We start from the raw sequence: 23,511 nt of genomic DNA, 5'->3' as shown, positions 1-23,511 counted from the left end.
TACACGAGATTTGTTTGTTTAACACAATTAGAGTTTCGCACGTGTACTCTAATAATAGAATGTGTTCCGAACGCTCCTCACTGTCCATCACTCGGAATCAGGCAATGTCTGGTTCATATTAGTGCTGCCCTATCGAAAGCTAAACAGCTGTGCTTTCACACATGAAATATATGCAGTTCGTTTTTTAAAATTCCAGTAAATTTTACTCATAGCGCAACGTGAACTCTATTTAAAGACAACCCACTGACACTTTGACAAGCATTTAATTACATTGTGTAACTGGATTAAGCATCGTAAGTCGATTAATCATTCGTAAGCGATAATTTATTAAATCGCCCACACAAGTTGTTAACATAGCATATTCTTGTATCCCCACCTTTTATCTCTAATCACGCGAAGCCTAATCTGCTAAAATCTTAGCCAAAATAGCGCGAAAATCGTTTTGCGCTGCGCGTGCGGCGGGGTGGGCACACAGGTGAGCGTCAGTCCGCGCCGCGATCTCTTGCCGACAGGGATCCACGCACGCGACACGCCGCGAAATTTCGGTACTGTTTTGAAAATTTAACACATATCGTCCTCTGTCGTAAAAAATAATAACAAACGAACGAACCGTAACTAAATTCGACGCTAAAATTTATACGCGTAAAAATGGGTCTCCCGGCCGCGGAATAGGGGACAATTTAATGCTTTTCGGGTGTAAAGTCATGGTTAAAGAGAAGGTGCTTGGGCAGTGATGTCCGCCGAGAGATGCGACCTGTTGTCATCGCTGCTTGTCTACTGCTGCTCGCGCCCATCACCGACTCCTGGTGGTGAGTCTATTATGTATCCAACAAAAGCTCCAACAATAACTACATTCTCATATTTATTATTTTTTTTCATGTAATTAATATAATAAAACTAATAAATACAATTAATTACAATCTGTTAGGTAGCCACTATTATTTTTGGAAGTATTTAACCTCAGTAAAAGTTCGCCGTAACAGCTGTTTCGTTGGAGCTTTGGTTATAAATTCTAATTAGGAATAACCTAAACAAATTCACCAGCTTCTGTTTCTATCTAAAATTGTCTTATGTTTGTGTAAATTATTGCTAATTACTTCATTATGGTAAACTAGTAAAGGAATCTTGTACGCACATACTGTGTGTTAAATGAGAGAAAAGGTACGTGGCAATTGTGAATGGTTTACTAACAAAACTTATCAGTATAGACGGACATTTATGTGCAAGTTAAAGGCTATTGTTTATTATAGTTTATTGTAGAATGCTAATAAACAGTAAAATTATCCTGCATATGACCACAAACTCATCAATTTGTAATTGAGTTGTACTTCGCGTATAAAGATTTTACTATGATTGGATTAACTAGATTATAATTTATTTATTTTCACATTATTTTCTGTTTTACGCTGAATGAAGTGATTAAAGTTTATTATTAAATAAGTTATCTTGTTAGTCACTATGTAAACTAAAATTATGTTTTGCTCCAATTTTACCAAATTAAATAGTCTTCAATACTTTAGTAAAAAATAAAGCATACTTTAAACTATAAATTTGATATTATTATTCTAAATCTTTGGTTCACAAACCGTTCCCTTACATATACGTCACCATATACGTCATTCCAATTAAATGAAAGCTACATTTAAGTGCTCACCAAAAGACATTAAACATAATAACTCTTTTCGTGACATCATCGCTCTAATACGATTATTTTTTGTTTATCGACAGCTTTGAAAAGCAGATAATCGATTAATCGTATATAAATCCACTCTAATGCGGAATAATAATCGATACGAATGATTGTAAAAAGTTTGACGAGTTACAAACGTCGCGTGTCGAATTGACCAGGTATGGTAACAAAAAATCATTGAAATAGCAAACATAATCGCAGTGTCGAATTTGTAAATGGGAAGCGCTATAAACTACCTGATCAGTGTGTAATTTTGTTACGGAACTTGTAACAGACGGAAGTTGGTTTTTGTTACATTGATTATATTTTATAAGACACACTTTACACTGGAATAGTAAGGTTAGAATATCATTATGCATATACCAGCCTTGTATAACATACTGTCGACTGCTGTGTATGGGCCTCCTTTATTACTGAGAGGGATTAGGCTATAGTCATACAGTTTTTTTTTTAATAATTACAATGGCTTCTGTCACAGTACTCATTTTTTTCAATGTGCAATAATTCCACAATTACTTTTTGTAGAGCAACTTTTTAGTAAGCTATGATTACAAGGTAATTTTTCCTAATAAATAATGCCGTACCATACGACGTTGCCCAATATGGTTCAATGTTACCTCGTAACAACTCGATATGTAGTTACTTTATGATTATAAGATTAACATATTCTTTAAGATTAACATAAACTGTAAAATTTATGTACAACAAAGTGAGTTGTGTACTTTTTACTACCCAAGATAAAAAATATATTGTTTTGTTACTTTGTGTTACTGGAAATCTAAAGTCGATGATTACTGATTAATATAGTTTATTGATTAATTAGCTCAAAAGCTATATAAATTGCATTCTCCTTCGGAAGAACTGAAATCGAAAGTCTTAGAGTGTATAAACAGTATTATAAAAAGTCTATAATATATCAAAAATCTGTTTGAATCGTCAATTAGGTACCGTAAATTTTAAGACACTTAATTCTTTGGACGTAAAATAAATCCGATTTAATATGTTGCTTGAAAAATATTACAAAATAAATATATAAGTTTCAGAATAGACCATCTAAAGTAGAGTGAAGTGAAAGTAACGAAAAAGTAAGAGTAACACAAGGTAATAATGTTGATACAGATCTTTACAAGAGTCCTACGCAAGCATACAAATGATCAAGAACGCAGTAAGCTTTCGTTTTCAAAATCCTTTTAAAATGCCGCATGAATCTCTTTGCAGATATAAAAATCAGTTTTTTATTCTCACGTTATAAATATATACGTGCTTCAGCTGTCTTAAAAGTAGAATATAATTATTTTCAATATAAATTGTCATTGTTTATATAAGCTAATTTAATTAAGTAATAATTAAATATTCTCATGTACCTTGACTTATCATAAGTGCAACTATGTTCGCCTACGTGATGAATAAAGCATTTTATTTATTTTATTTTATTTAAAATTGAATATGGAAGAAATGTACCAAAATCATTGTATTTGACCAAAATCAAAATCTCAACACAAAAGTACGCCAAAAGCACCACAACTAAACTCATTGAGCTGTCTTCAGCATTGATGAAAATAAAGAAAAATAAGCTAATGAACATTCTTTTTTGGACAACAAAATAATAATTTCCCATAATAAAGGTCCGGTCGAGAAAGCGTCCATAATCGATACCCATGAACGCGATAATAATAAATTAGTTATACGTTGCATAAATCACGGGGCATGAAATTCAATAAAGTCATATTCAACGGCGTACCACCTCTGTGGGGACTTTAATTTGCAATTAATCAAGCCTGCTCTTAAATTAGGAGGTTCGGAGGAGGTAAAAAAATGATTTGATCGAATCGCGCCGCGTTCACATTGCACCGTATTCTTGTGCTGTTGTGCTTCTAACTGTATTGTGATTATTTATTGCTGTTTTTTGTATAGCTAGTTTTATAGTTGCTAACTTATTGACTTACTTTAAACACTGTTTTTACTGGCATATTAAAATTTTGTGATGATGTCACGAGTTTCGTTACTTTTTTAATGAATTAGTTTATAAAAAAAGTATTCACAAAGTTCAGTCCGTGCCAAGCTAAATAAGTATGTCAAAGGAAAAAAAAATTAAACTAAAGATGACCACAGCCTTACAACAATTTATGAATTGCAGTAAGTCAATGGCGTTTGACGGGACAGCCAAATCACTGGTGGTCACCCGCTCACCCGCTCCGTTGTTGAGGAATGACTCAATTTGCCAATTTAAGTCCCTCCGTGCAACGTGATGGATTGTTCTTAATGTCGGTTGATAGAGGTTGCGTTAAGTTTTTTGCGCTTCGTAATTATTGATAACTTATAATTTGGTTTATATTGGGTTTTAACTTTATTAATGCCTGCACTAAACGACAATTTGCGGGCATTATGGTTAAAGGCCACGTTGCCTAATAGGTTGTTTGATGTTGTGGAATAATGTAAAAATAAAACATCAATGATAGGGTCATGGAGTTAGGTAATTGATTGGAGTATTTAGTCGGTTTTTAGGGAACACTGATAGTTTAGAGGAATTGACTTTTAATGAATTTAGTATTTTTTCAAACTCAAAAAAAATATATATTTTTTTGATTTACAACTATTAATAGAGAATTATATTCTATATATTAAAGTGTATGTTAAAAATAATAAATATAAAGATTACCGTTCTCTTAAGATAACAACCTCCGGAGCTCCGGTTTTCAAGTTCGACTTCCGACCTGGGTAAACATTTGTCAATGTTCAAATTTGGTCGTGTCTAGTGTCGCAGAGAACATGCGACCGATTCGCTAAATATACTCAATGGCAATTGGTAAAATCTTTTTTTACTCAAATAATTTTGTTTAAAAGTTTTCTGAGTACTTTATAAATTTAGATATTTAGATGTGATATTTAAGTAGTGTAAAAAAATCTACTTATCTAACATTTAATATTTTTTTATGTTACGCGAATGTTAGAAATTGAAATAAAACTATTTTGCGGATTTTATCGCGGCTTTTTTGTTATAATTTACTCCCGAATTTAACTTTTTTCACTATCGTTTCATTGTCTAATGTTAAGAAATTCTAGGTGCATTAATTACACCTGTTATAATTCTAACTTAAAAGCATAATGAATGCGTTCAACTGACCTTGTTATTCTAATCACTGAGTAGCTACGTCAAACTGATATATGGCTTAATAAAACAAATTTCAATATAAAATATAGTGTTTCATTAGTTTTTGTCATAACCTCGACATTGATTACTTTATGTTAATATACTTGTATAATCCAATTAATTTGCACTGTTCATAACGTAATACTTGTATATGATAAGTAATAGTACAGCTTATTGATATAGGATTTTGATATTCCGTTACTAAATGTAACCACAAATGCGTCTTCCTGAAAATAACACTTTACAAAAAGATTTTTTTGTACGTGCACGGCAGAGTGACTCCATTGTACCCAATGGTAAGTGAAGTGGGGTGCAATGGAATGTCGACTGACGAGAGATGAGTACTCCCTCGGTCAATTATGCCGGCCTGTTGTAACCGGATATAAACAGCCTGATCCCGGCACGCGACATATTTATTATTAAAACATATCCTACCATCACAATCTATTTGAATGGCTATCTCATGCCATTCCGCATAACCATGCCGGTCTACTAAGATGCTTCTTCGCGCTACGGCGGAAGAACCTAGGATTATATTAAGGAGGGAATACGTGCCTAGGCAAACTATTCCAAAGCTTGATGATGCGGCAAACAAAGACTTGGCGAACTTATATGGTCGGACCGGATTTTAACAATCAATTTCAATGCGGTGTTTTACAAGCTGATTTAATAATTTCTTTGGAAATAACCAAAAGTTCACCAGAGAGCAGCTGTGAAAATCTTTCTGTTACTTTCCATCTAAGTGTCAGTGCTTCTTTTTTTGTGATATTGGCGCGGTAAAGTCACACTACTGCACCTGGTGGTAAGTAAAGTGGTGTACAGAGCATCAACTGTCGAGAGATTATAACTCCTCAGCAGTCGACACCATTATTCCAACCTGGTCAAAACTGTATACATAGATTTTGAACGCGACTCACGTGGGCCACTATGGTGGGTTTTCCGCCTTGTCAGATTTGTGGTTATCCAAGCACATACAAATATCCTTCCACCAGAACTTGGACCACAAGATATATAGACGACTAGCTCTTGATTAACTAAATAACTTTAACACCAAACCTATAACCTAACAATTACTTCATATTAATCCCAAAATGCCAAAAGTAAAAAAGTTAGCTAATATAATTCCTATAATTATGTGCACCATTTAGACATAACCAACGCCGAGTTTTGAGTGACCTTTGAGAAGAATGATTGATGATTTTAATAATGATTGTTGTAATCATTACTTGTAACAGTTGCAGTCTATATCCAATTGGTTTAAGCCGGCAAATACAAGGCATCCGTTGTAATTCCACCATGTTTTGGTATTTTTCAACTTAAAAGCAATAATATCTTCGTATTTCTTTTAATCAAACTCGATATAACATCAATGTAGACTAATATAAATGAATTTTATAAGGAGTGAAATATGACTTAAGTCAAATGCCTTGATCTAATTATAAATTAGAATAGCAAGTGTTTGTATAAATGTTTATATGTTTGTCGTAGTCAGAAACAACTGAACAGATTTGGAAGAAATTTGGCACATAGGTAGACTACATCCTAAATTAACACATATGCTAATTTTTGTCCCGGTAATTAGCTCCTATAGGAAATAATGTTAGGTCAAACTGATTTTTTACTATATGGAGTTGGTGTTATAATGTTTTAAGGACTTTTGTAGTGGGAAAGGTTCATGTGGGCTAAGCCGCGAGCAACACCCAGTCAGTAATTAAAAATGTTAGTAAAAATATGCTGTATCTAGTTTGACTAGACGGATCAGAGATAACACCTTAAATCGCAGAAAATCAACGTGAAGAAACCAGCATTTCTGGTGTCTGCTTTGGTAAGATCGCGTTAGACTAAAACACAAGTCACAGTTCCTTCAAAATTTGATTGGCTTCTAAATTTATGTTGTATTTAGCACATTCATAAGCCGTGATGAGTGAAGTGTGCCTCCAAGTGGTATGGGTCTTTTCTTTAAATTCAAAAGTTTGTAACGATATTTGGATGCTTGTTAAAAATACACATAGACTGCTGAATGGATTGTGATGTAATTTGGTGTACAGGAAGACCAAGTTCTAGATTAGCATAACGACTGACTTCATGCCGGAAAAGTAGGCAGTGGAAATTTTAAAGCCATAAACTTTCATAATAAAAAAGTTAAAAATATTGTTTTTTTTTTTTGCCTCGATAATCCATACAGTCTTCTAATAAACCTTAATTTAATGGTATAACTCATTAAAATAATTATAATAATAATATCAGCCTTGTATTATATACTGTCCCACTGTTGGCCAACGGTTTTAATGGCGAGTAAATCTATGACAAATATGATGTTTAATAAGTACTGAACGTTATTATAAATTAATATCACCGTACACAGATGGGACATGCGATAATTCGACCAACCGTGGGCCGGGACGTCAATAAACTAGCCGGTAGACAATTTAATTGAATTATTTAATTGATATGTTTTGATTTTATTATGATTCCATTATATTTCAACAAAATAGTAGATCGTTAATGGATAGGTTTTAATTCTACATCTCGCAAGATTTACGATGCAATTAATTTATTTATTTCACATTAAAATACTAGCTACCCATCAATTATGTTAAGGGGAAGGCATAATGTATATTTAAATGACAATTGTTTTATTATGTCTTCCTTTTTGTATTTATTGTTAATAATTACCTTGGGATATAAAGAATAAATGATTTGTCGTTAAGTTTTCTATATTTTATACATAGACTTTTGAATATATATTTTTTTAGTAGGTAATAACTACTTTTTTATGGCTGAAAGTAGATATCAAGCAAAGAATTAATAATCAAATATAATCATTAAAGTAACAATAAAATTGAAAGTTTAGGAACTTATTAAAATTAGACGACATTATGGAACAATCAAATGTTCCTTTCATTTTATTATAAAATAACACACCAAATTTACATAATTTTAGCGTAGGAAATTCTATTGCGTTCACTAACAGCCGTTTTTAATAAACGATCCCAATCTCAATCTTCAATCCGATTTCGAACAATTTCAAACCAATCAAAATAACTCATTTGTAAGCATGTTAAAAAACTTTGCTAAGATTGGTCCCCTTTGAGATAGATCGAAAAATAGGGTTCCTTTAATGAAAATTGCAGTAAAAGAGCTAAGCACACAAGACAATAAGTATCAAGACATTCTCCTTAAGGTGTTGATAATAAACGTAGTAATATCCGCTTTAGTAACCACGAGTGCAGTCACAACACTCGGATTCCGGTTCCCCGCGACAATAAAACCTGATAGATAACTCTTATTGCAATTAGGGTTGTCAATTGTGACGTTTTCATTGATTGCTTTAAAACAATGTTGCTTGATTCCATTAAGGGTCGATATCATTTTATTATCATAAAATCCAACTTCAGCAACTGTCAAATTTAAATTGGTGTAGTGTTTCTTGGCAACAAGTTTATAGTTTGCGTCAATAAATTCTATTATTTTTTAAGTTGACCAACTCACCCTTACTAATACTTAATATACTAATACATCATGGTGACTAAGGCTATGAAGAATGTATTTGTAGGTACGGAATACCAACTGCCTCTGGATGACGATTAGTATAATTGAGTCAATATGGATCGCACCACGTATGAGTATGGTTGCCATCGAACCGAGCACCCTCACACCATGCGAATTGTTCGTGTAATTCAGTTCCTATAATATGGAAATAAAACACACGTTTAACATCGTATGCTTATTCCCATCTGTATATATAATAAAATTATAGCAGGCTCATGTCTATAGAAAAAAAGCGGCGATAGCCTAGTTGGGTGTAGAATGGACTGCCAAGACGAATGTCCGTAGGTTCAAATCCCAAGGGCACACACCTCTGAGTGTTCAAAAATTATGTGTGTATTCTTTGTGAATTTATCGTTCGCTTTAACGGTGAAGGAAAACATCGTGAGGAAATCTGCACATCTGAGAAGTTCTCTATAGGAACTTCGAAGGTGTGTGAAGTCTACCAATCCGCACTAGGCCAGCGTGGTGGACTAAGACCTAATCCCTCTCAGTATTAGAGGAGGCCCGTGCTCAGCAGTGGGCAAGTATATAATACAGGGCTGATATTATTATTTTATTTATTATACATGTCTATAGATAGATATTGACCAAAAACTAATATGGGGGCCTTTATTAAAGCAAAAGAAGCCAAAATAACATTGCCTAGACATTTTGTTAGTATATAGGTACAGGCATTACGTAAAAACTACTGCACGGATTAGAATTCAGTTTATACCCATGTATTTCAGGAGGTCTAACTTAAAATATAGGCTTCAAATTACCCCGGGAAAATTTAAAGCGAAATTTTAATCTCGGGATAACTTTTTCTAAAGGTAGTTGACTAAAATTATTCTCAAATTTTGCACTCTCAGTAAGTTGTCAATTCCACAAACACAACCTGTGTTAAAGTAATATAATTTTACATCGACTACACATCACTATTTATCATTTAGTTGTTCAAGCACTACAAAAACTCCACTATATTTTATAACTCCAAACAATTTTACAGTAATAATTTCCTTCATGTAGTTTTGTTAATAATTATGAGGATATCGACCTATTTCTGTAAGACGCGGTAAGCTTTTTATAAAACGATGAATGGGTTGTATACAATCATTGTTATAATTTTATTCGTTGCCTCATCGGTATGTGGCAGGGTGTCCGTGACCCTTGGTGTCTCGGGTTCAATTCTCAGGTTGGGTTTGTGTGATATTTTAAGGCATGATTTTCGCTGCATTGGATTTTCTAGAATATACAAAGAAATTCATTAAACCTTGATTTTACTGTAACATGCGTAAATCATGTCAATTCTTCCCGCAACAATATGAGGTTACAATTACTCAATATCTCGCATTGCTGAAGTGGAAGAGACCTTATCAAACATGTAATGTAGATCAAAATCAAACATGTAATGTAAATAGACTAAAGCTGCAGATAGTTTACATTAATAAGCCAGGTTTACCCGATTAGTACTACTACTTCATAGAAAACCTGAGTGAACTGGCAGATTTATTGTTGTACTGTCAATGCGTTTGCGGCCTCATAAACTCCACCCTCCTCCTCCTCAATTTTAAATCTTCCATAAAAGTGGTCAAGGCATTCATAACTGCTTTGGTATTTGGTTATGGATAATTGTAATGATTTACCATCAAGTGGTTTTTCTATTATAGCTTACCTCAGTTTCAACTCGATTCTTCTTCTTCAGCCTATATACTCATTACTCACCCAATGCTGAGTGTAGGCCTCTTGCAATGTACACCAAGTTGTCTGTCCAGGGCAGTCCCCATCCAACTTCGTCCTGCCACGTGGACCAGGTCATCGGTCCATCTCATTGAAGGACTGGCCCGGTTTCTATGACTAGTGGATTTTTAGTGGATTGTAATCAACTCGATTACATTCCACTGAAAATCGATGGTGGTACGATATATTTTATATCCACCCGGATAGCAAGCACCATACACAGGTATTAAAACCCGCCATAATGGCCCACGTAAATGTGTCGCGTTCTGGAATCAGCCTGTGTATATCTAGTTCCAATAGGCCGGCATAATTGTGCCTACTGCTAAGGGGTGATTATTTCTCATCAGGCATTCTATTAGACTCCACTACACTTACCATCAGGTACAGTGGGGTCTCTTTGCCGTGCTCGCGTAAAAACAGTTATTTGTACAAAAACGATCCCAAAGCCCGAGGTAGCCCTAATTGACACATACCTCTTTCACTACACGCATCTAATTGAGAATTTATATCCGTACACAACATACAGACATGCATTTCGACATCCTACTGTAGGTACGTGCCGTGTTTATTTCAAGATGCGTAGAAGTGGGTTTGTTTATGTATTAATTAGAGGAAATGTTGATGTTGCCGTTTATAACAAAATCCGTCAGAAATTTCCTTATAAATAATGCTAGAAACCTGTTTAAATGAGTTATCGACCCAGTTTGGTATAGAATGTATGACAAAACATATGTTGGTTTAAGTCTTGTTTCTTATTACGCGGTAAGTTACCGTCTTATGGTAGTATACGGTATTGTATATGGTACGAATACTAGACTTACCTTAGCTGGAAAAAAGTAGGATATGAATGTAACTTTAATTATTGTTATGGCAAACTTAATTATTTTATTTTAGATAGACAGCAATCATTAGAAATACGATTGATTTAAACTTAATAGAAAGTTTATTATTCTGGTTGCATCGGTTGCAGCACGGTTACAGCAGCGTTGTAGCACGGTACGACTACAGTGCTGAGGCCTGGAGTTCGTTCCCCGGGTGGAGCAGTTATTTGGGTTTTTCTACTCAGTATCGGATTCTAGAATTTGTGCCCAATATGGCAATATTTTCGCCTCCCCATCATATCATCGGATGAAATACGCCTGGCAAAAAGTGGATACACTAGTTGTACCTCTATTTACCCCTTTGGGAATAAAAGGCGTGAGTTTTAATGTGTGACTATTCTAAAATTAACATTAGCAAGAACAATCAAAGCATCTGCATAACATTTTAAACAGACTAATGCATTTTTAATGAATTTCACGTTCCGTGTTTGTTTCCAAGCTGTTCTCGACGCACCTCATCATCTATCCACCCTTTAACACGAAAAGGACGTGAAGATAAAATATCTGACGCAACACCTTAGACACGCGTACACAAAATATGATGGAAAACAGACTTATTCTTCATACACTCATCTGAAGTTAGTTTTAATTGGCGCTGTGTTTATTATTTAGCTCTCAATCATCATCAGTGTGCTAACTATTGCAACATTTGTTAAATTATTTGAGAACACCAGAAACAATAGTCCGCCTCCTGTTTCAATGAATTCGAAACAGATGCCTGTTTATTTTACGTTGAATGAAACGAAAGAATAATCTAGTATTCCAATAGTAAAATTAAAAATACAGAATTCTTGTATTGTTTATTTTGCCGGTTATATTTGGGTAGCGTTTACTGAATGATCTGTCTTATGGCTTAGAAGAATCTTGAAGCTGTTATTCTGTAATATATACACGTTGGATTCACGCCTCCATTCATAATATTAGCTTCGGTGAAGAGTCCGTCCGATTTTTTTTAAGTCAGTCCTATTTACTCATGATATTTTGTTCTTATTCCATTCCAATTTGGGGTCAACGCAACATCTTTTTAAGCATTTTGTAATTTACCTTACAGCCGGCCGCCTGCATGTCGTCTAATTTCTTTGGAGTAAATAGCATTGCACAAATCTTTTTGAAAAGGCTGCAATATCAGTAGGATAGGCAAATTTGTCAATCAATATTACTGTAAATTCTGGCTGATACAACGAAAACAGAAAATCTTGATCCGTTTACTATCAATTATAATTTTGTCAAGAAGGGTGTCCATTAATGCGTTAGTCTCAGTTCAAAACAAACCTAACACAAAATTCTCAGCCTTGAGTGGAACACTATATTTCATAACCTTATTTGCATGTTTACTGAGTTGTAAATCGCTTACTTTATTGTTTGAGTAATGAAAGGAAAACCAGGGCCTAGTACTAAAGAGTGGCTAAGTATGACATATTTACTAAACGTTTTGTGGACGTACCCAAACGTCATTATCATAAGTATTACATGTCGTAATAAAGTAGTATGAGGCATGAATTAATGTTTACTAGTAGGTTACTACTAAAATGCGTCTACATCCGTGTACACGTAAGAAGTTTTGAAGACATATAGTCTTTAGTTTCTAGTAACAACTACTCTATCCTCTATAGGCATGTTGTTTATATCCGTCATTTATGCGGAAGAGGTAAAGTTTTCACCACATTGAAAAAATTCTAGTATTATGCAAGTCACATTTTATTTTGAAATACATAAACAATTAATATTACTACGTGATTGAGGTGATGGCCCGAAAAAAAATAGACTTTCATTGATAACCAAACTTCTTGACTTAACTAATCTATATTATATCATAATTTATTATCTATTTAATATAATTAAAAAAGTTTGAGATCGAGTTAAGTCGCTTAAACAAGAAACAGCGTAATGAAGTCCAAATGAACGTATTAAATGTCCAATTGAAATTCCATAATGCATCCATAATTTACTACACCTGCATGATGAAGTAAAGCACGCAGTAACTAGTTCACTTAGCACTGAGAGTAGTGCGATGGCCTGTCGCGCTTGCGACGCGACCGCCCGCGCATGTTTGCAGTGCGCTTAGCGGAACAACGTTAACTGACTGTCGCTGCTGCAAAGAGAAGGCGATAGATAGGACAAATGGGAAAAGATCGACAAAAGCTGGCATTTTGATACCCGTGTGAGGATTAGGGGTACTATTATTGTGTTCTAAAGGCTCCCTGTAATCTTCCACTTGACATTCAAAAGGTTGCAAATAAAAGTTCAGAAGTGGTTAATTCTTTAGCCTATATTGATCACAAATATAAAATTACTTAACACTATGATGTATTCGGTACGGTTTACGGTTATGTGGGCTAACGTGGCGCGTGACGAGGAACGACTAACAATCGCTGGCGTGTGCGCTCCCACGCAGCTACAGTATGTAAAATCAGCAAAATACAAATTCTATGAGACACATACAGTGTGTTCCTACACCTGTTATAGACATTTATTAGACAAGTTATTATGTCTATCGGCAGGAAATGTAGATGTTTCGATTACAAAGTTTTAGAAACGATCATTTTTGGTGTACAAATCCTGCAAATTATATATCCAATTGATATATTGTCTAGACAAAGGTTATCGAATCTCAAGTAAGCTTATTTGGCTTTACACGTTTCTGCCTTATTTTTTATACGTGTTTAGAAAAGTGACCACTACACCTGATGGTAAGTGAAGTGGGGTCCAATAGAATATCGATTGACGAGAAAAGATTACCCCTCGATAATCAACACAATTATGCCGGCCTGCTGCAACCGGAACGCGACACACTTACGTGAGCCACTATGGCGGGTTTTAACACCTTGTGTACGGTGGTCGGTATACGAGCGGATATAAAATATATCCTACTACCAGCAAACTTTAGTAAACTAATACATTAGAACATTTACTAAAACACATGCGATTATTTCTTAAATATTCACTGAAAGAATCACAGTTAAATATCATTTTCTATATACCACGAGCGTAATATAACATTTCTCCTTAATTAGAATGTCGCCTCTCTACTCCTAATCTTTGATCGTGTAACATTCGGAGGACACAGCGCGTCATTGTGCGTAGAACCTCACCAATTAACGCATCCAGCGCCCATTATGGATGAGTACAAACTGTGGCGCTAAAACTAACTACAAAATATATTAAGGTACCCATAAATTTCTTGTGGTTTGTATATAATTGGATTGTACGGAAATAATATCATGTGCAATTTCTACATTGATGTAAAAGACAGTCGAATTATCAATGTCATTTGTAAAGTGATATATTTAACTTAGTATGATATAAAAGTATAATGATATATTATCAATCAATCAATCATTTATTCACTTGTTATATTATTATTATTATATAAGCATATTGTAAGTTTGTTTTAAAAAAACAAACTATTCCCGTCACGATCTACTTTTAGAGCTTTTAATTCCCGCATGCTTTTAGTACGGTGACAATAAACAACGTTGAATGACGTTAAAATTATAATATATCTAGTGTAAACCGATTTACGCGTCACAGCGCTTTCGAAAGCGTAAAAGCCCTTCACAATGGGTACGCGACCATTTCAGACCCAATTTAAACGACACTGCAAACAAAATAACACGATGCAGCCGCCATGAGCGTCCATGATGCGCCCGCTAAAATCTTGCGACAACACACATAAACTTTTAAAAGTGTTTACTCGGATACAGTGACAGGGCTATCTAGTCTGACGATTGCGGACTGTTGACAAATGCCTTTGCGTTACCACGTGTAATTCCAACTTTGAGTGGTCTAGTTAAGGTTTAAAATCGTTTGTTATAGGGCGCAATGAACAGTGCATAGGTAATGGTAATGATGTTTACAGTTAAGTCGTCATGTAGTCGCTAATCGCGACGAACTCGCGCGTTAGCGCCTCGCCCGGTGTCCGTAAACATTGTCATTCATTGTCACCCTCGTTGAAAGGAACAACCCCAGCCCTTCCTGGTGCCTTTAAAGGGAGATTAAGGTATTCGTTCATATTTTTTACCCTTTTAAGAACATTTTTCGATATATTTTTTAAATATATACACAAAAAACCAGGGGTTAGTAATTTAAATAAGTATACGATGTAATATGAAGCTTTAGAAGTAGTTTTATCTCAAAAGAAACCACTTTTATGATATTTTCTTTATTCTGGTACAATACGCAGTTATTAATAAATCTTGAAGGCTGATTTTGCATTGTTTGTATTTCCTTCACCTCAAGGAAAATTACTGCAAGGAAGTAACTGATCGCAACATAAAATGAGGATAAACATGGTCTACTCATGCTTATCTATATATAAACGTATATATATGAATCTCTGTTTCCCTTGGAGATCGCATAACACGTGAAAAGATAGAACAATATCGCTAATTCTTTTTTTGTTGTGTTAATTATGGTCAGGAAAATCTTCTTATGAAAAAAAAAATCAAGAAAGTTGAGCGGAACTATAAAATTTAAGAAAACTTAACGACAGTATTAATTATACATAACTGTGAGTTGTTTGAAATAAATGTCCGCGATTGACAGAATGCGCGCTGCAAATAGTTACGCTTTATAGTTAATACGGGACAATGGCTGTTGGCTCAGCCAGTACCTTGTACTTATTTGGAGGATTTTATGTGAAACAATTTTGAGAACTTGTTTTAAAAAAGATATGATATAAATACTCTTAGGTCATATACATTTTATCCAAACAATGCTTGAGTTAAACTAAAATGTGGAAATCCTGAGCCTTTAAAGTCTTTGTATAAAGATCTTCAAGGCCATATGAAATAAGACAGGAAAATATGCTTCGTCTGTCACTTTTCAAACAATATTTCTCTGAAACAAAATTTTCCTTATACGTCTTGCAAATCATACATTTATTGTTTGAGTAAATTCAAATAAACCTTAACTTACTATACATAATATTCACAAATATCAAAGAAAGTATAAAAAATACTCCATTTCAAATATATCAAAATCAAATTATGTAATCCATAAATACTACACCTTAAACCAATGGGCTTAAGGATGTATGTCCGAAGAAAAATGATTCAACAACCTAATATCATTTTACAAACTCAGTCCGAACACAATGCCGACGACTTTCTTCGTCTATCGAAGCCAGCGAGCAATAAATCGGGGACTAGTTGGTGCCCGTAAATATCTCGTGTTCTAATAAACCGTTTGAATTGTGTTCGTGCCAAGTGTAACTCTAGTCTTGTTGTTGACATAGGTCAGGGTCGGAGGATCGCTTGTTACGTCTCCACACATTCAGAAATGAGAATAGCCGTTACGTTTGATGAATGGGTTCGGATTTGTTGCAGTTTCTTGTTATGTGGCAACCCTAGAGTTTTGGTTATTAAAAATTTTGAGCTAGAAGAACGCAATAACTACATTATACAATGCTAATGGAACAAAACAAATAAAATAATCTTCAATTTACAGTAAAACTTTCTTTCAATACATGGATTAACAAATTTATTTATTGATAATGAACTTACTAATTTAAAAATAGAGCCGAAAATCGTATAGCACTCAAACGTACAGGAATAAGTTACATGAACTAATTCCCTGCGCTAATTACACGTAAGTGGTGTAAATCTAAAAGCGACAATACTGCTTTCCATTTAATTGTACAGCTCGTAAATAAATTTAATGGCACGGTCTATAATTGTCAGTAATTAAATGTCAACAGCTCTATTCTTGCATGACATCATAATATTTATGTATGTTGTGTACTAAATATATATTTTATTGATATGCAGTGTTTTTTATCTAAGTTATTGTCGCTTCTGGTTGATACTGTCGAATTAATTTTCTGAGGAGAGGAAAAAAAAATAGTTCATACATAAAAAAATGCTTTGGAAAAATAATTTAAATTTACTTATTCGCCTTAAAAGGATCATGAAACTTGTTTCTCTAGAAGTATATCACTATCGTACAGTAAATTCGAATGTGTTCTGTCGTTTTAGAAATTACAAATGTTATATTTATCTACACTATTATATAACGCTGAATAGTTCGTTTGCTTAGAAAATTGAAAAAATATTTTATTGTTGGATAGCATATTTATTAAAGGAAGGCTATATAACATCATACTATAACCAATAGGAGTGGAGCGTTAATGAAAAATATTGCAAAGACGGAAATTTTATTTCTTTTGACAGCTTCCGTTGCTTGCGCTGCGTAAACGGTTCAAGTTTCGCAACAAACATGTATGACGAAATTGTTACTTTTACATATTTCTTAAAAAATAAATTATAAAACAAAGTTCTCCGCTGCATCTGCCTGCCTGTCTAAACGCGATATACTCAAAACCTATAGAACTGATTTAGATAAAATTTGGTATGGAAATAGTTTGAGACCCTGGGAAGGACAATGGCTACTTTCTGTTCCGAGAAAATATATCTTGGAATACTTTTTCACGCGAGCGAAGTTGCGAGCAAGAGTTTGTAATACAATATATTGAAAATATTTTAAATTTTAATATACGTCAATAAATATATCGCGTTTTTACTCTAAAATACTTGTAGATAAAGAGCCACAGTAAGTATATCACAATTACTTGAATTAAATAATACTGAATACTATTATAAGTACGAATAATGACAGAAAAATCTGTAGGTGTAAAAAGATTGGCCAGCGTTTTAAAGTCACGTAAAACACTTACAGATAAATCATATCTCGTTGGGAATAAATCTAGTTTTTGTGTTCTGAAGCAAGTTTGCAAGAAAATAAAACTTGAAAATGGATTTAATATTTTACATTTGACACTTTTTTTACCTTTGATGTATATCGGTGGTGTTTATAACGGCGTCGGAGATGCATCTCTGCCTATCCTCTTAAACGGAGTCGTGATTATCCATCCTTTGACATCTCTGACGCAAAAAGTGTTTTACACGAGTTTAATTTCAAATTGTATTTTTATACAACCGGCTATATTTGTCTTTAGAAATCATCATAGATAAAAATAAAGCACGTATTCTAGAAACAAGTTCTTTAAAAAATAATTTATTACTATAGTAATTTGTCACAGACCTGCGCAGTGTAGATGCATATTTTGACTAAATGTCGACAAAATAATTTGTCTTAAATTTATAGTGAGGTATATTTTAGTTGGCTCTCGAAGCATATTAGCAGTTTGTCGGCGATTTGTCATTTATCTCAGTCAGTTAGCTATCGTAAAGAAACCAATTCTTGCTCAAACGAAATCTCCGACACGGCTCGTGTGGCAATTTCGCTTGGACAAAGTGTATGATTATAATATTCCCAGAGTCGTCATTAAAGACACTTCCTCTCCACGGTTAGACGAGTTTTCACACCACATGGTGCTTTGAAGAATAATTAATTGACATACAACTTATCACAGCTAATTTATTCGTCTGGCTACGCAGAGGTGTGTCGCCAGTTTGGCAGTATTCCACTTAACACTCCTCCATCGAGTATCAACCTTAAATCCATGGCAAAAAGTCGTACTTTGAATAGACCAAAAATGCTGTCTACTTCAATTCACTAGTCAGTAAGAAACATCTAAATTGTGGCCAAAATAAATTCGAAACCGTTCAATGACGTATTTCGTAACAGTACTCCATATAAGTTTGTCAAATAAGTTTATGTTGCAAATATTGAGTGCAAATAATACTAAAATAGGCTACAGAGGTTACGTGTTAAAATCTGTGAACAGATGTATAAAGTATACGAAAGCCGCCCACGACGAATGCCGCGAGTTTTTGTGGGCTTATATTTGTGTTAATTTGTTATAAAATGGTATTTATTATTGAATACAAATTGTTGAATGGCAGCAATGTTCATAATAGGTTTCATTAGCATGTTATCGGTACAAATCGGAATATAAAACGCTGTGAATATTCTTTACTACACGTAACTATGTTTAGGTTATTCATTGATTTAGAAGTGACTAATCAGATACCAGAACTTATATTTTGTTCCGATAGAATTCGCGCTTCTTCTCAGCCACGGAGTTCGTCGCACTATCGAAAAGTAAACAAAAACTTCTGTCATACCATTTTACGAAATTTCTAAAAAACCACCCACTTTTTATTAACACGTTGATATTGCGAGAAACAGAACACGTGAGAAAAGTCAGTAACACGGCGGACGCACGTCGGCCGATGTCAGACCACGCGCATTCAACCGTCATTCGCGAATTGATTGATTCAACTAATGCAGGCGCGAGTAATAATGATTCGAATACTGTACTAGCCCACTTTGTTTTATGTACATGAAAAATAGATTTACACAGAAAACATATAGGTAGCGTTCTTGCGCCGATAATTTCATAGTTTTTAAAATTAGGATTGGTGTTGTCTATGTTATTTTAACAGTATTAACTGTATTCCAATTTGTGTGCTTAACAAAATAATATTAATATATTTTCTATAATTCTGCAATGATGTCTTACATATGAAACTATTTAAAATCAAACCGAGGTCCATATGCTGAAACTGTTAAACTCTCCGTGCATTCTTAGGTTGTATTTTACTTTCGCCGTCAGTTTGCGGTGACTAAGTGCTAATTGATTTCTATAAGTGACCCGCCGTGAGTCATTACAAGCGAATGTGTTATGAACTCAAGTTGGGAAAGTTTAGTTTATCTACCTGAATGATTTTAGAAGCATAACCTGTACGACATGGAGTGAGATTCCAGTAATATAATTAAAACTTTTAACAATAGATTAAAAATCTTTTTGTATTTATAGATTTCTTCATGATGCCAGCTATGTGTTCATAGCTGGCATCATCGTTTGCACATGTAAAGATAATCCCGTCCCCGCTGGGAATGTAATAAGAAAAATAAACCAAGAAATACCGATGTATTGGTGTATGAAGTATTATGAAACAGCGCGATACCGAAATGTAAACATAGAGTCCAATCTGCGGGGTTAATAAAATCATTCGGACGCTGTAAACTAGTAATTCACGGGCGCTGGTAGCTCGTAACTTACCGGCATCTCGACATTTACTGTTGTACTCACATTTTTACTGTTGTAGTAAAACAGCGAAGGTCAATCACTAGTAGATTCAGTTAAATTCGTGAATTATTTCGGTATACCTGGAAATTTCTGTTCGGTTACTCACGTACGAGATGTTTAAGTTTCCGTTGTTTTTTAGTCATAAAAATTGAAGAGTCGTAAAAACTTTGTTGATTTTAGAACAGCATCGCGCAATCAATTTTTACTTGCATCATATTTTCAAAGATTTATTAGGAGTTAGTACTTGCGAACGACTGTTTTCGCATTCTGGAACATTTTTATTACGTGGCAAATATCTATCAAAATTACGAGTTTACAAATACATTTCCTGGAAAGCCATGTCTGGTAACAGACCTACTTATCTTGTTAACTTACTGAAAATAAACACTTCACTATTAATATGTTCATAATAAAGGACACGTACGATTCGTAAACAAGCGTACGTCAAGAGAATTTGTTAAATAGGATAACTAATTATGAACAATAAATCATCCGCAAAATAAATCTGCTAATACAGAATTCGTGAGCATTTGAAAAATTCAAATAATAAACACGGCACAGTAAAATAATGAAGATTGATTAGATCACAGAGCGACCTAGCTCACGGCACGAACGATATTGATTCGCATAATATTTAAATCATTTTAAACAGAAGTGTTACAACGAATCGATCCCGGAACATAGTCTACTGGCGGGTCTAAATTCGGAGTAGCTTCGCACTGGCATCGGTGATCTGACAATGAACTCGTATCGGATAAACAATGGATCACTCGGCGCGCCCTGGCGCTGCTCCGTCGGCGCTCGCCGTGGCGGATCGTAAATCGATACTTATTTAAAAAGCACAACACTACTTCTAATCAATGAGTGTGTTTATAAATGTCTTTGTGAGCTGAATTGGTGTTGTCATACGTGTCATTTTATGTTGACTGTTAGTTACTGGGTTTGTGAAGATGTTGGATTTTGTGAACCTTCTGTAACGTTATTTTACTGGGCAGACTTGTCGATATTTGTTTGCGGAATATTATTCATTATTATGAGAGCCAGATCCGACGTCCTTAATTAATTTGTAAATAGTTCTGAGAAATACTAATTTACGCCTTCTTTCTATTCAAAAATTGTAAGTTATACTCGAAGTCAAAGTGACTAATAATTTGTTTGGTTCAACACTTTTAAATACTCATAAGAATTACAAAACATTTCTCAGTGTAGGTTTATTAACTACATAAAATAACTTTGTTGTACTTTATTTATCAATGTAATATTCTTATTAATTTCAACAACCTGTAGTATTTTCTAACCCGTTGTATTCATTCCCAGGGCGTCTGGCAGCGCCGTGATCCTCGACCCTCGGATGGTGTGCAAGAAGAACAGACGGACGAGAGGTAGGCTCGCGCAGATCTGCCGCAACGAGACTGGGCTCATCAAGGAGATCACTAAGGGCGTCACGCTCGGCGCCACTGAGTGCGCGCATCAATTCAGGAACCGCAGGTGGAACTGCACCACCCAACGGCGCAGCATGAGGAAGATCCTCATGAGAGGTATGTTTTCATTTAGTTGTATGTTAGATCAACAAGGCGTCATGCTCAGCGCCAACGAGTGCGCGAACAAATTCAGGACTGCAGGTGGAATTGCATGACCCAACGGCATAGCATAAGGAAGATTCTCATGAGAGTTTGGTTCACAGTAAGTTTGTATGTGAGATCACCAAGGTTGTCACGCTCGGCAGAAGTTCGGCCTAGGACGTCTTTCTTGATGGTACTAAGCCTGTTCATTAGTTCAGTAAATTAACCCAGCACTGTATTACTTAGAGATGAAATATGATGAATATCCTTGCAAGAGCTAGGTTTAATGTCGAAATTAGAGACCATTTTATCCTCACTACCGAACTGAAACTCTAGTAGGCCTGCATCAGCAGGAGTACGCATTTATGACACCGAGCGGTGAAGCTCGGCGAGTCTCAGGCACCTATTTTAATGTCGAATTAGCACAATTGATGGGAGGTCATCAACGGTCATATTGTTGTTACCACATGGCAAATAGCTCACTATTTTAGGAAGCGAAGGTGAAATACTGGCGATGTACTACAGGAAAGAATTAAAAAAAAAAAGAATATTCTTGGCATTGAACGTAATATTTAATTCTAGTTTTTGCTAAAATATATATGTTGAGATTAAACCATTTAAACCAGATTAAAATGCCGATTCTGTATAGGTCAAATACCTTTTATGTATAGAAGCTTAAGATAATACAATATAATGTGTTTTGATAGGTTTATAGCCGCGAAAAGCCATATTTCAAAATCGTTATAAACATAGAATAAAATTGATTATTTTAGCATTTTTAACTACAATAAACATGTATTTAAGAGCGATAAGAAGTTAATTTCGTCGCCCTGAATGACATACCATAAAGTTATCTCCAAACATTAACATATCTTTATATTTTAGCTACAATAAAATCGGCGACAGGTATTGGAAATCATAAACTTACCAAGGGATTATCCAAAACGAAATTCATACGTCAATATATCACAAGGCGTCAATTAAAGCCCATTAAAAGTTTGCACAATAACTCGAAACCGAGTTTTATTATCTGCGTACCATTAACCCAGTGAATCACAAAATGTTCCTACATTCGACAATCGACAAACGATAGATATATTATCGAAACGGCCGCGATGAGTTCATCAACATTTAAGATACAGTAAAATGTGGGACGAGTCGCTACCTGGTACCTTTATTAGTCGATGGACCAAAGAATGCAAAACGTGTTAAATCGCACAGATGGATATCGCAGCCTAATTCGATTAGGCCAAAACAGTTGATTTTTACGCGACCGCTCGTTTATCTAAATGCGACCCGTTAGTGATGTGCATTCGATATTATGTCGATGCTTTGATTTTCATGTATTGTTTTCAAAATTACAGGCATTTGTTTTTGATGCATCATTTTAAAAAACTTTACAGGCATTTATTAGAAGTCGATAAGACGAAGAATAATGAATCATTTAAAGGTATTAATTGTAGTAAGTGTAATTAACGGTTAAAAGTTAAAACACGCACACTGCAGTGTACAACTGATGATGTTTACGACGCTGTTTTCATATACAAAATAAGATTTATAAAACATTCAGATGGCACCCACGTATTAATTGCGCTTATTAATGAGCGCTCAAATAGAATTTTGAGTTTTCTCCATAACAATATTTTTACACCTACGCACGTTATCGACTGGGCACTGGGCGCAGGGCAGCACTGCGGTCCGATCCGTCGAGCATTCATTTCGGATTCATTAGCGTAAATTAAGGTGAAAGTATTTGTCAAAATTTCGTGCGCACACAAAATATTTATATACCGAACCACCCTGGGACTTTTGGAACATTCTTCAATAACTTATCCACGATTGTGCCCACACCTTTTAAGGCAGATTATCAAAAAGAAACCTAAATTGTTTATTGCACGCACGCAACTATAAAATATAAAATACTCGTGGTTATTAAACGTCAACACTTGTTTTACGACTTT

The 23,511-nt window shown here is 34.6% G+C and overlaps 1 protein-coding gene across 1 annotated transcript in view; it reads left to right on the top strand.

The window, feature by feature from the left end:
• The first annotated feature begins 437 nt into the window (after window positions 1–437).
• The window catches only part of LOC119190269 (lipase 3-like), a 26,740-nt gene continuing 3,666 nt past the window's right edge, over window positions 438–23,511 (top strand). Inside the window, exons 1-3 of the mRNA XM_037441739.1 lie at window positions 438–809; window positions 21,306–21,526; window positions 22,042–22,115. Of these exons, the coding sequence (XP_037297636.1) occupies window positions 748–809; window positions 21,306–21,526; window positions 22,042–22,115 (357 nt within the window). The 5' untranslated portion in view covers window positions 438–747. The remainder of the gene's footprint in view (window positions 810–21,305; window positions 21,527–22,041; window positions 22,116–23,511) is intronic.

Source organism: Manduca sexta, chromosome 23 (assembly GCF_014839805.1).
Source record: "Manduca sexta isolate Smith_Timp_Sample1 chromosome 23, JHU_Msex_v1.0, whole genome shotgun sequence".
Classification (NCBI taxonomy): Eukaryota; Metazoa; Arthropoda; class Insecta; order Lepidoptera; family Sphingidae; genus Manduca; species Manduca sexta.
Note: the sequence above shows the minus strand (reverse complement) of the source record. Positions and strands in the feature narration are given on the sequence as shown.